We start from the raw sequence: 13,328 nt of genomic DNA, 5'->3' as shown, positions 1-13,328 counted from the left end.
AGGAGATTTAGCTAGACATGATAAAAAGATGAACAAAACAAATAACTAATAAAATTCTAACTCTAGATTGGTGTTCTAGATGTTGGGTGTCTTGGATGTGTAAAATATAAGAGGAGAGACCCATATATAAATGGAAGATATAGGGCTTGAGTCTTGAAATATCAAATTTTGTTTAGGATATATTTCCTTCTTTTCCTTTTTCTTATCCAATAGGTATTCGAATTTTTCCGATTCAAGTATTCTCCACCTCCTTCCATTTTTCACCTTTTCCTGCTCAAATTTTGATTTTATTTATTTTTTTATAAAATTAAGTAAAACAACATATTTATTAATAAAATTATAAAATCGGACAAAATAGGTATTAATAATATGCAATAATATGGAACTATCACAAAGTGTTCGGCAAAACGAATGCGGTTTATTTAAGCAAAACAAACTTAGGGCCTGTTTAATAAAAAAAAGGCTTTCTATTTTTCCTTTTCTAAATTTTCTAAACCCTAGTTATAATATGGAAAAATCTAGAAAATCATGTTTTCTATTTTTAGGATTTTCTGTTTGAAAATTTTATAAAGTGAACATGTTTTGGGTTTTTTCGGTTTTGAATAAAAAAAATTATGAAAAATGGATCAAGTGAACAGGGCTTTAATTTTTAGGATTACGTCATTTTTCAGTTTTCAATATAATCCTTTTTGATAATTGAAGGAAATCAATAAACACGTTGGGTCAGTTTCTTGGGGTAACTATTACTTTAGGCATCTTCTTTACATTTCACATTGAATATTACCCCTTTTTCATATTATATCATAATCATATTCGATCCTCTATCTCGCAATCTTGGTAAGTTCGCCACTGTAATTCTTTATATTTCTTCACATCAGATTTTTACAGTCCGTCATTAAATTTATCTGTGTTCTCTACCTCATTTCTGTCACTATTATCTATCTACATCTAGTTTCAAATATATCTACATATAAATAACATTATTAATCCCCGCTCTAGCTTTGTCATATCTACAGTTAATATTCATATTATCTAGATTATTAGTACAATTAATTACCATATTACACATTTGTCTTGTGTTGAAGAGGAAGTACAATTTGATGGCGATGTTACAATGTGTACATCTCGAAAATGGTGAAAACTCAAACCCCACAAATCCATTCTTTAAAAAACAATTAATGGAAAAACAGGACAGGACATTTGTTTTAAGCCAAGTGCAAACAGGACCTTCCTTAATGCATGTAATAATAATAATAGTAGTATCTTTGTAATGTCAGACAAAAGATTATGTAGGCTGAAACAGACCTATATGTGCAGCTCACATTTTTTTGTTTTTTAGGGGGTTCAGTTGAGTCTTTAATAGCCCTATAAAGAGTGTTTTCTTATTATATAGCCCTGTTTTAAATTTGTGATGAGGCTTCTTCAGTTTCTGGCTTATGCAGCTACACTGACCAAATATATTTCCAGGGTCTGCCTATGACAGCTATTCTGTAGTACTATGTTATATTGGAGTATATTCTTCATGTATTGTATCCTATGGATTATGGAGTGTTTTACAAAAGTTGTGCATTCATAAAGTTAAGTTTGTGTTTACAGCTTTTATATGATATACAATGCTGATTACTAATTAGTGATTACAATCTAAACATTTAATCGAACCAAACATATCCAGTAAAATAAAATCTTGGTCGAGGGTTAAGATTTAATTATTACCCCTTATTTTTGTATGTGTTTTTTGTTTGGTCTTACTTAAGAACTGGCTTTTACCATAACCTTTTTTTGAATGTGCATGGGATTGGTGTGAACTTTTTTTGGATTTTACTACTTTTTGGTAAATTTTCAGTTTGATATTCATTTCATGGCAGTTTCTGATAACTGTATTTATTGTATGAGTAATTGTATCTTTAAAATTTTGATGAGCAGTGGAGAGTAGAGTGGTGGGATCATGGATGAGCAGGGTAAGATGGCAATGGCTTCATCATCTTGTGTTGCTGCAAAACAAAGCTCTTTGCCAGCAGTGAGTTATCATCCATATCCACAGCCTTTGGCTAGATATGAGGATGTTAAAGTTTCTAGAGAACTCTTCATGGATACACTGGGGAAACTCCATGCTACAATGGGAACAAAATTCATGTGAGCTTACTCTTTATCACCTTTTTGCAACTGCATAGTTTTGTCTAGTAGTTGCTTCACATTATTCATTACTGTTATAGTGTTATGCAGTTATTATGTATTGTATCTTTACTGTGTCAAAGTTCTTATTTTATGATGTCTAAAATCCTAAAATGAAATGTTCTTTTATTAACTGAATAGATATTTTTCTGTATGTGATGGACACACATTTGACAGTCGATCATAACATATGTTTGTGACACACTTTAGAATAATGGGGCTTCTTCCCTGTATTGTTCTATATACATAATTATAGAGTAAACTGTGCTTAATGAACTTTACTTGTTTAAGTAATTGAATTCCGATGTTTTCAAATTGGAGGTGGAAGGCAGTTGTTATATTAGTTTCCATTTGTAGATACCTAAGATTGTTTCAATTTTATCGTCTGTGAATGTAGTTGGGAGATCTCGGTACTGAATCATTGTGGTGGACATGTACTCTTCCTATAACTACAGTGCATCTTCAGTTTACCACATTTGTTATGTTTAGATACTTTTGCTATTCAATTTGACTTGAGACATTGTATCAATAAAAAGATTGATCAATTTGATTATGTGTGGCTTTCTCCTAGCATTGACCTTACAAATTCTTGAAAGCAATTAGATTTAATTTCTAGTCCTTGCGATAAAACATATTACTTGCCAGCAATGCTCTGTAATATATCTTCAAAATACAGGAAACAACATAATTCTCTTTCTTTTTTAACATAGCATAGAGATTGTAAGGATATTCTATGATAGAGGGCAGTCTCTCGTCTCTAGCCCCTGGAATAATAGGCTAAGAATGTTTTCATCAGAGTCTCAACTTCCTGCAGAGCAAGACAAACAGCCTAAACAACATTTTATCAGTTTATCTCTATGATAATAAATAATAAGGTCAATGATGTAGTTGTGTTAACAATGCTTGAGGAATTGAAGTGGTCATCAAAAGTTTGTTTATTTATGTGCTTTAGATTGTACATTTGTACTTCTATGTCCAACTATATTATATCACTGAATTTACATACTAACGACCGCATTGCCCATCGATCAATTTTGCCGCATTGCCCATCGATCAATTTTGTACATATATATAGACTATACGTGATGTTTAGATCCTTGTGTGTTGGGTGAAAACTCTAAATAACATTAAATTTTAAACAACTTCATTTCTCATTTTTGTAATTATGCTTTCTGAAAAGCTAACCTCAATTAGTTATCAAAGTACAGTCATGCTTTGAACTACACAGTTTACTGCTTGCTGCATATGTTCTTCCACCGTAATGCACAAGCTTAACTTGTCCTTCTACCCTGATGTAACTGAAAAGATAACATAGGAACCACACAGAATTTAGTACCTAGCTATTTCTTCCTCACTCTTAACTTGTCTACATGTTTCTTGTAGGATCCCTGTTATAGGGGGAAAGGACCTGGATCTGCATCGCCTTTTTATAGAGGTCACTTCGCGCGGAGGTGTTTGGAAGGTAATGTTGAAGTTCTTACCTGTCTTAAAGTAAAAGTTTTGAATTTTTTTTATTATATTGAATAGGACTGAGCAGGTCTGAATTGGTCAGAGTTTTCCCAAAGCATATGCATAAGCTCGCTGACTTATATCAAGATTTTCAAATAAATATGTTTTGGTGTTCAGTTGATGTGCAAAAACTTAAAACAAAGTCTTACTTTACAAATTTTACGACTGCAGTTTAATTGTATAATTCTTATTTACATCCATTCTCTGTGGACCATGACGTTTGTAAAGAAATCACGAGATAGATAATCTAAATTCTTGTGCTAATAACTTGATAGAAGATTTTTTAATTTCACTTGATTACAAATTTACAATACTTGAACGAATGACCACGTAAATTTGTTGTTGTGTCTCAGATTTAACTGACACCTCCATTCTCCTAGCATATTGGTCTTTATATTTTCATGATAAACCTCAGCCTGTTACAATGATTCGTTCCATTTACCAGATGAATACAGACGTTATTTTATTCGATATGTAAACAAATTATTTTGTTTTTCTTATTTGCTTGCTACTGCTTCACCAGTTTGATTGTATTTACAGATTTTGAATGAGAAAAAGTGGAAAGAAGTTACTGCTACTTTTAGCTTTCCTTCCTCTGCAACAAATGCTTCCTTCATTTTGCGCAAATACTATCTGTCATTGCTTCAGCACTATGAACAGATTTACTATTTTAAGGCAAAAGGGTGGACTGAATCCGCTGGTTCGTGCAGATCCTTTAAAAAGTTTGCCATTATATAATAAAATTTTCTCATTTATTATGCAAAATACTCTGCAGATTATTTACATAATGTCCCAAATGTGACGGCTTCTAGTAATCGGCTGGATGCACCTGTATCACCATCAATTGTTCAAGAGCCTACCTTGAAATCACAGAAAATTGCAGCACAGTCGCTATCTGGAGGTGGTGTTCTTGCACAATAATTTTTACCAACTATTATAAGAATACTCTGTTGCATATTGAGCATGTCATATTGTTTTTTTTTGTCAGGGTCATATTGGCTTTTTGAATATTAGAATCACTTGCATAATTTTCATCAAGCATACCTTAATATCATAAAGTGTAACTTCCCATGAATTATAAATTGTATAATTTTAATGTGCATTTTGCCAATCTTTCTTATATAACAGTCACTATCTGCTTTTAAAATACATATGGAATCCCCATCTGCAATATAAGGAATTTCAGAATATGTTTGCTCAACATTTACCCCCTGATTAACACTATGTTTAGCGACTTAATTAGGTCAAATTGAAGCAAGTGACTTATTAAGGTCAAACTAAAGCAAGTGAAGTTTGCCACTTTATCTTCTAGCTAATTTTCAACGTCAGTGGTTTTTTACGAAATCTCTTATTGCCAATGGTTGCAGGAACTCCAGCTCCTTTTACTGTGGTTGGGGTAATTGATGGTAAATTTGAATGTGGATATCTTGTTACTGTTACCCTTGGGTCTGAGACACTCAAAGGTGTCCTTTACCAAACTCCAAAAAATGCAGCTGACCAAGTAATACCAAATCACAGTACATCAAAAACGATGGCCAATTTGCCTACGACAACCGGTGTGCAGCGACGCAGGCGCAGAAAGAAATGTGAGATGAGAAAGAGGGATCCTGCACATCCAAAACCCAACAGAAGTGGGTATAATTTCTTTTTTGCGGAGCAGCATGCAAGGCTGAAACCTCTGTATCCAGGAAAGGACAGAGACATCAGTAGGATCATTGGTGACTTGTGGAACAAATTAAATGAAGCTGGAAAAGCGGTAAGCATCTAAGATGAAATTACTGCATGACTACATATGTGCTTGCTTGGTAGATTACTAGTAAATTTGTAATCTACTTGTCATCTGACTTTTGAATTATTACCTTTTTTGAATTTTTGGTGCCAGGTATATCAAGAAAAAGCTGTCAAAGACAAAGAAAGGTACAGGATTGAAATGGATGATTACAAAGAAATGTTAAAGACAGGTCAAGTTATTAGCAACGTTTTACCAAATAAGCAACAGCCTCTTGAGATTGATATTAATATGATAGATGCGGATGCAAAGATTGAAGCTGAGGGTGGAGGTTCTCCACAAACTCCTCAAACTGAGTTGAGTTCTGGGTATGGTGACAGGAGCAAGTTAGACAATATAACTGCAGACAGGGACAATGTTATGGTTAAGGCCCATGGAGTAGAGATAAAAGCTCAAAACATCGGTATGGTATCTTTGGTCGACAAAAAGACATTAGAGGTACATAACGGAGTTGTCAATAAAGGACAGGAAGGTATTGAACTCATGGAGACTAATGATCATATGGAGTCGCAGAAAAAATCTGCACCCAGTGAGGGAAAAGAATCAGAGGAACCAGAACAAAGAGAAACAGCAGCAAACGAAGTGAGTACGGAGGAAAAACTACTAAGTAGGGAAGATACAACCAAAAGAGAACTGGACCTATTGAATGGCAGGTACCTGGTAAATTAAAAGAATCAGTGCATCTTTAAAATCTATCAAGATTCTATGCAATGCAAGAAAGTAGGTTTCCTCAAGAATAGTTTCTTACTGTTTTATCGATTTACTAGCTTTTTGAATATACATTTATCACTCCTTGAGATGTTGTCTAGTACCCTTAACCATTCAAATGCTGTCAAATGTTATTTATTGTACTTTTGGAAGGTTAGCCTGTTTGTGTCACACCTTGCATGTTGTAGTTTTTACTCTCTTGCTCTTCAGCTTGAAAGTTGTTGTACTCTGTGCCCATATGTAATTTAACATACGCATTTTATCTTGCTTAAAAGCATGATTTGAGGAGGGTAAAAACCTAAGTGGATCTTACTTAACTACTAGAAGTAGAGATGATGTTTCTATAGACCATCATGGTAAAATTAACAAATTAAAATGCATTGATGATATTCAAAAGAATTATATAGCCCTCATACATGGCATATTCCGGGTATCCTTGTCTGTTGACCGAAGGGAGCCCCGGTCCCCGCCAACTGCGGAATAACCCCAAAATTTTAATATAAAATTTTAAAATTTACTATCAAAAATTTTTTTAGTCCCCCTAGATTTAAAAAAAAAAATTGAAATTGAGAATTGATTATACAAAATTTTATTGATTTTGTTAATTATTTCATTCAAAATAATATTGATTAGATGGAAATCATGAAATTTATTCATTAATCTTAATAATTAATAAATAAACACATAAGATAAAGATACTACAATTTGAAACAAAAAAAAAATGCTTAAAACTAAATTTAAAAACAGTACATACTTGTTCAGTTGTTCTGCTCCGGTCCCAAAACCCCTAATACACACTATACATATGAGTTACAAAATTACAATCCCTAATATCATCTCTCTTTATCTACTCTACCTTTGCATCTAATCCGTAAATATGAGTAAGAGAAAAGAGATTACATCCTATTTTCAACCCAAGAAGAAGCAAACAACTACTTGTGAAGATGAAGAACCTTCTGCCGCCTCAATTGAAGTCACTGGAGATGGAGTTGAGCCTCTAATTTTTGGTGGAATAAACAGAAACTCCGAGCAAAATTCTCAAAATCCAGAGATTGTTAATGAAGGTATTGATTCTGAGAACACTGATGAAATTATTGATTTCAATTCGTTAATACGTGATCTTGGTTTGCGGAAACAAATTGAGACTTATTATCCAAATAAAAAAAATTTAATTAGGAGAGCATATATTGATCTTGGCCCATATCAACCTGTGCAAGTTTATCCCTTCTCTGGTCCAGAAAATCATCTCCGTCAATTTCAAAAGAGTTGGTTTGATAAATTTCCTTGGTTAGAGATTGCGGAGACCATTTCTGCCGAGGAGATCATTGATTCTTTTTATTTGATCAAAGAAAGGCGTGCACATCTCAAATAAATCGATAAGTTTTCTATTTTTATTTATTTTGGTCCCTCCATGTTAGATTTCTGGTTCCGCCCATGTTTGTTGTCTTGTTGTGTCAATCATGCTTATTACATGGACTCTTCAGTTTTGGCACCATACCTGTATGGGACACTTGGTCATGACATAGAATATGAGATCTAATTGGATGCCAACTTGTAATCTTTTGTAACTTTCATATAATTTTTTTTTTCACTTTCTGAACCTGTCACTAATCTGAACCTTAATGTTTAAAATACATACATTTTTAATAGAGATGACAATCGGGTCGGATCGGGTATTGCAGAATCCATATCCAAACTCGAAAATTGTATCCATACCTGAACCCGAAAAATACCCAAACACGATTCATCGGATTTTGGATCGGATTCGGGTATACCCGAAACCCGAAATTTTTTTGAATCGGATATTCATACCCGAATCCGAAATCCAAACCCAAACCCGAAATCTCAAAATTTGTATAATTATTGATATTGTAAATGCTTGGGATCGAAAGAGTTTTAACGTGTCATTTTCAACCACTCCACCATATCATTAATTGTGTTATTATATGTACTAGCTTAAAACCCGTGTCACTCCACCATATCATTAATTGTGTTATTATATGTACTAGTTTAAAACCCGTGTGATGCACGGATCGCACAATTTTTTTTTAAATTTATATATATATTTTTAAAAATAGTTTGGATTTATTTCTTTATTTTGTTCATTTAAAACTTTAAATGGTATAATTTCATGATAATTATATTAGTAGACGTATATGTTTAAAACTTTTTAGAACATTTAAATTTATTTAAAATGATAGCATTGGTTGGGGGAATATTATTATAACGAAATTATTATTTTATTGAGAGTAAAAATATAATATCTCCGTTATATTGGGACCTTTAAAAATATTATTTTAGCATGGTGATTACTTAATCGATTAACTATAACTCTATAAAAAAACATTTGAAAAAGATAATATTACAGATTGAACAATATAGTTTTATTGATAATTTTATGTGTATTTTTAAAAAAAATAATATTTATGTTTTAATTAAAATTTGATTTTCTAGTTCACATCAATAGGATACGAATTTTACCCAGTCTAATATAAATCTGATTTATCTCGAATCAGTGGTTTACATTATTTTATTTTAGCCCGATGCCCAATACACCGATCAAATCAAATTAATTATTTTTAGTTTAATTTTAATTTTTTTAAAGTCTGGATCAATAAGATAATTTTTTTTAGACTGAATAATTAGTATATATGATTTTATTTTTGTTGGTCGAATTGTATTTTTATTTTAGTTTTGTCTAAGTCTGAATCGATTGTATGATATATTTTCTTATCCTAGATAAATAACATATAATATTTTATTTATCCAAGTTCATTAGTATAATTTTTTAGGAGAATTGATAGTATTTTTATTTTATCTTAGCCCGAGCCAGGGGAGGAACTAGGGGGGACCGAAGGGAGCCCGGTCCCCGCCAACTGCGGAATAACCCCAAAATTTTAATATAAAATTTTAAAATTTACTATCAAAAATTTTTTTGGTCCCCCTAGATTTAAAAAAAAATTGAAATTGAGAATTTATTATACAAAATTTTATTGATTTTGTTAATTATTTCATTCAAAATAATATTGATTAGATGGAAATCATGGAATTTGTTCATTAATCTTAATAATTAATAAATAAACATATAAGATAAAGATACTACAATTTGAAACAAAAAAAATGCTTAAAACTAAAGTCTAAAAACAGAACATACTTGTTCAGTTGTTCTGCTCCGGTCCCAAAACCCCCAATACACACTATACATAAAAGTTACAAAATTTCAATCCCTAATATCATCTCTCTTTATTTACTCTACATTTGCATCTAATCCGTAAATATGAGTAAGAGAAAAGAGATTACATCCTATTTTCTACCCAAGAAGAAGCAAACAACTACTTGTGAAGATGAAGAACCTTCTGCCGCTTCAATTGAAGTCACTGGAGATGAAGTTGAGCCTCTGATTTTTGGTGGGATAAACGGGAACTCCGAGCAAAATCCTCAAAATCCAAAGATTGTTAATGAAGGTATTGATTCTGAGAACACTGATGAAATTATTGATTTCAATTCGTTAATACGTGATCCGGTTTGCGGAAACAAATTGAGATTTATCATCCAAATAAAAAAGATTTAATTAGGAGAGCATACATTGATCTTGACCCATATCAACCTGTGCAATTTTATCCCTTCTCTGGTCCAGAAAATCATCCCCGTCGATTTCAAAAGAGTTGGTTTGATAAATTTACTTGGTTAGAGATTGCGGAGATAATTTCTGCCGAAGAGATCATTGATTCTTTTTATCTGATCAAAGAAAGGCGTGCACATCTCAAATAAATCGGTATGTTTTCTACTTTTATTTATTTTGGTCCCCCCATGTTAAATTCCTGGTTCCGCCTCTGACCCGAGTTACATGATATATCAACTAAATCTAAATAAATATATTTAGTTTGCTTAAATTTAATTTAATCCGAAGTAACAAATTAGAATAATATAGAACTCGATATGAATTAAAATATAAATTGGTAGAAGAAGTTGAATTTAATATAAATTATAATGATGGGCAAAGTTCCACAGCCACGGTTGGCTCCACGTGTCTAGGAGCCAACAAATCACAGCCGTTAAAGGCGTCCGCAATGAAACAATGCGGAAGACATCCGCTATGATACATTGCGGAAGCCGTAGTGATACAATGCGGAAGGGTTTTGTGTGTCCGCAATGAAACAATGCGGAAGACATCCACTATGATACATTGCGGAAGCCGCAGTGATACAATGCGGAAGCGTTTTGTTTTTTGTTTTTTTTAATTTTTTATTTAAATAATATGTGCTTTAAATGTGTTTCTGATTTAAATATATTTATAATTTAAAACAAATATAATATTTATAATTTAAAACAATTAAGTTATTTTTTAAAAATAAAGTACTTAATAAAATTTAAGAAAAAGATTTATATTGAATTAAACATTGAATAAAATTTAAAATAAAAAAAGAACCACTTCCCTTACTTACCATCATATTAGTTCGAGGGACGTATACCCGGTAGGAGTACCAAAAAAATCAAGAACACAAAATTCGAACTAATAATCATCAAGTTAACATATAATTCGAAACAAATTTAAAAAAAATCAAGTACATCATGTATGTGTATAATCAAGACCAATCTTGTGTGTGTATGTGTTTATAGTCGCATATATACAGACATCTCATGTGTGTGTGTGTGTGTATACGGTGTGTGTGTGTATACGAAGAGAAAAACAAACCTCTGAAAATCGAGGAGGAAGAATAAGAATGAATCGCCTGAAAATAACCTTGAAATCGGCTTGAAATCGGTGTGGCTGTGTGTGTTTTTAGTCTTTTAATCGAATGAAAACTGTTAACAGTCGCTAGTTGTGTTTATCAGTTAACGACTTCCGTAATGAATCATTGCGGAAGTATTAAGGTCAAAAGGGTAATTTCAACCCTTCCGCAATGATTCATTGCGGAAGCAAGGGTAAAAAGGTAATTTAATATCCTTCCGCAATGATTCATTGCGGAAAGAATTAATCCCATCCGTTTAATATTTGAAATGAACGGTCTTGATTGGTTGGTTCAGGAATGATTTTCAACCAACCTTGGTTGTGGAAGGGGAACTATAATGATATAGAGTTCGATATAAAATAAAATTGAAATTGATAAAGCAATAGAGGAAGTTGATTTCAATATCAATTAGAATTAGAATTGATCGACCCAATAATCAAAATTATAATAATTAAGTAAGGGTAATTAAGTAATTTCGGCAAGTACCGACCGACCGACTACCAAACTTCTAATATTTCGTCTATTATAATATAGTATAGATATCTAATATTTAAAAAAATTAACTCAATTGATACCCAATTTTTTAGATTTATCATTAGAAGATGTTTTATTAACCTTATTAAACCTTATAACCTGTTTAAATGATTAAATAATGAATAATATTATTTCATTGAACTTTATAATTAATTATTTTAACATAAATATAAAAATATATGTTCTAAATTTTTTTATAATAATATGTATAATGTATATTATATAATATAATATGTTAGATATATTTGATAATGTCATGGCTAATATGTTTTATGTTTAGATTTCAGATCTTATTTGAACAGAACAAATCAGTACTTAACTGATCAGTACTTATACTGGAAGTCAGAACTTAAGGGATATCAGTACTTATGTTATCAGGAGATAGATATCAGAACTTAAGTGCTGAAGGACGATCAGATAAGGACAGTAGCTGATTAAAGTTAAGAAGATCAAGATAAACATAAGAAGAGATATGCATGAAGAAGGAATTCTGTGAAGAATGGAATACTTGGAATAGAAGATATCTGATTGATATATTTTAGGAAGCAGAATTATATTCCATATCAATTAGCGAATATCTTGTAACTGTGTAGTATATAAACACAGACATAGGGTTTACACTATAAGTGTTATCATTATCGAGAATATTATTTAATATAACTCTAGCAGCTCTCGTGATATTTTGTTCATCACTGAGAGATAACAGTTCCAGATTGTAACAGAGTTTATTGTTTAAATAAAGTTTGTTTTCTGTTACATAAGTTCTTGAAGTTTGATTTGATTGTAATAAACACTGTATTCACCCCCTCTACAGTGAAAGTGTGACCTAACAAGTGGTATCAGAGCTATCTGTTAACACACATACAGTTAAAGATCCAAACACAATCATGTCTGATACAGAAACTCCAACTAAGCCTACCAAAACTGAGGAATCATCAAAGACATCAACTCAGAGTCGATATGAGACTATCAGAGTTCCCATATTGAGACCATCTGAATATCCCATATGGAAGGTAAGGATGACCATGTTTCTGGAAGCAACAGATCCAGAATACCTTGATAGAATCAAGGAAGGGCCTCACAAACCTACCAAGCTCGCTGTTGTAGTTGCAGGTGAAGCAGCAATGACCGTACCAAAGGAAAAGAATGATTACACTGCTGAAGATATAGCATCTATTGCTAAGGATGCAAAGGTACGTCACTTATTGCATAGTGCCATTGATAATGTAATGTCAAACAGGGTAATCAACTGCAAGACTGCTAAGGAGATATGGGATGCACTGGAGACAAGGTGTCAAGGAACTGAAACAGTTAAGAAGAACAGGAAGACAATACTCACTCAAGAGTATGAACACTTTGACTCTAGGACTAATGAGTCATTGACTGATGTATATGATAGATTTGTCAAACTCTTGAATGACTTGTCATTAGTAAATAAGGAGTATGATCTTGAAGATACAAACCTCAAATTCCTGTTAGCTCTTCCTGAATGTTGGGATTTGAAGGCAACAACAATAAGAGACAACTACAATCTTGATGAAACAACTCTTGATGAAATCTATGGAATGCTCAAGACTCATGAACTTGAGATGGAACAAAGAAGCAAGAGGAAAGGAGGAAAGTCAAGGACAGTTGCTCTCAAGGTTGAAGAGGAATCCCCCAAACCACCTTCCTCAAAGAAAGATAAGGGTAAAGCTCTTATCATAAAATCTGATACTGAGTCATCAAGTTCTGAGAGTGATGATGACTCAGATTCTGAAAGCTTGCCTGAAACTGATGCTGATGAGGAGATGATGAAGCTGTGTGCTCTTATGGTGAAAGGAATCACAAAGATTGCATACAGAAAGTTCAGGAAGGGAAAGAAGTTTTCCAGGAAAGGCATA

The 13,328-nt window shown here is 32.4% G+C and overlaps 1 protein-coding gene across 1 annotated transcript; it reads left to right on the top strand.

The window, feature by feature from the left end:
- The first annotated feature begins 746 nt into the window (after window positions 1-746).
- On the top strand, window positions 747-6,351 carry LOC141661696 (high mobility group B protein 15-like). Its single transcript, XM_074468702.1, has 7 exons — window positions 747-837; window positions 1,924-2,133; window positions 3,556-3,634; window positions 4,222-4,381; window positions 4,457-4,582; window positions 5,049-5,437; window positions 5,564-6,351. The coding sequence occupies exons 2-7, from the start codon at window positions 1,946-1,948 to the stop codon at window positions 6,137-6,139; spliced, it is 1,518 nt and encodes a 505-aa protein (XP_074324803.1). The 5' UTR covers window positions 747-837; window positions 1,924-1,945; the 3' UTR covers window positions 6,140-6,351.
- The last annotated feature ends 6,977 nt before the right edge of the window (window positions 6,352-13,328 follow it).

Source organism: Apium graveolens, chromosome 5 (genome assembly GCF_009905375.1).
Source record: "Apium graveolens cultivar Ventura chromosome 5, ASM990537v1, whole genome shotgun sequence".
In the NCBI taxonomy this organism is placed as follows: Eukaryota; Viridiplantae; Streptophyta; class Magnoliopsida; order Apiales; family Apiaceae; genus Apium; species Apium graveolens.
Note: the sequence above shows the minus strand (reverse complement) of the source record. Positions and strands in the feature narration are given on the sequence as shown.

Coding starts and splice junctions, on each gene's coding strand:
- LOC141661696 (XM_074468702.1), top strand. CDS start 1,946: ATGGATGAGCAGGGTAAGATGGCAATGGCTTCATCATCTTGTGTTGCT. Junction 4,382..4,456: donor AGGGTGGACTGAATCCGCTG/GTTCGTGCAGAT, acceptor AATACTCTGCAG/ATTATTTACATAATGTCCCA. Junction 4,583..5,048: donor AGCACAGTCGCTATCTGGAG/GTGGTGTTCTTG, acceptor CAATGGTTGCAG/GAACTCCAGCTCCTTTTACT.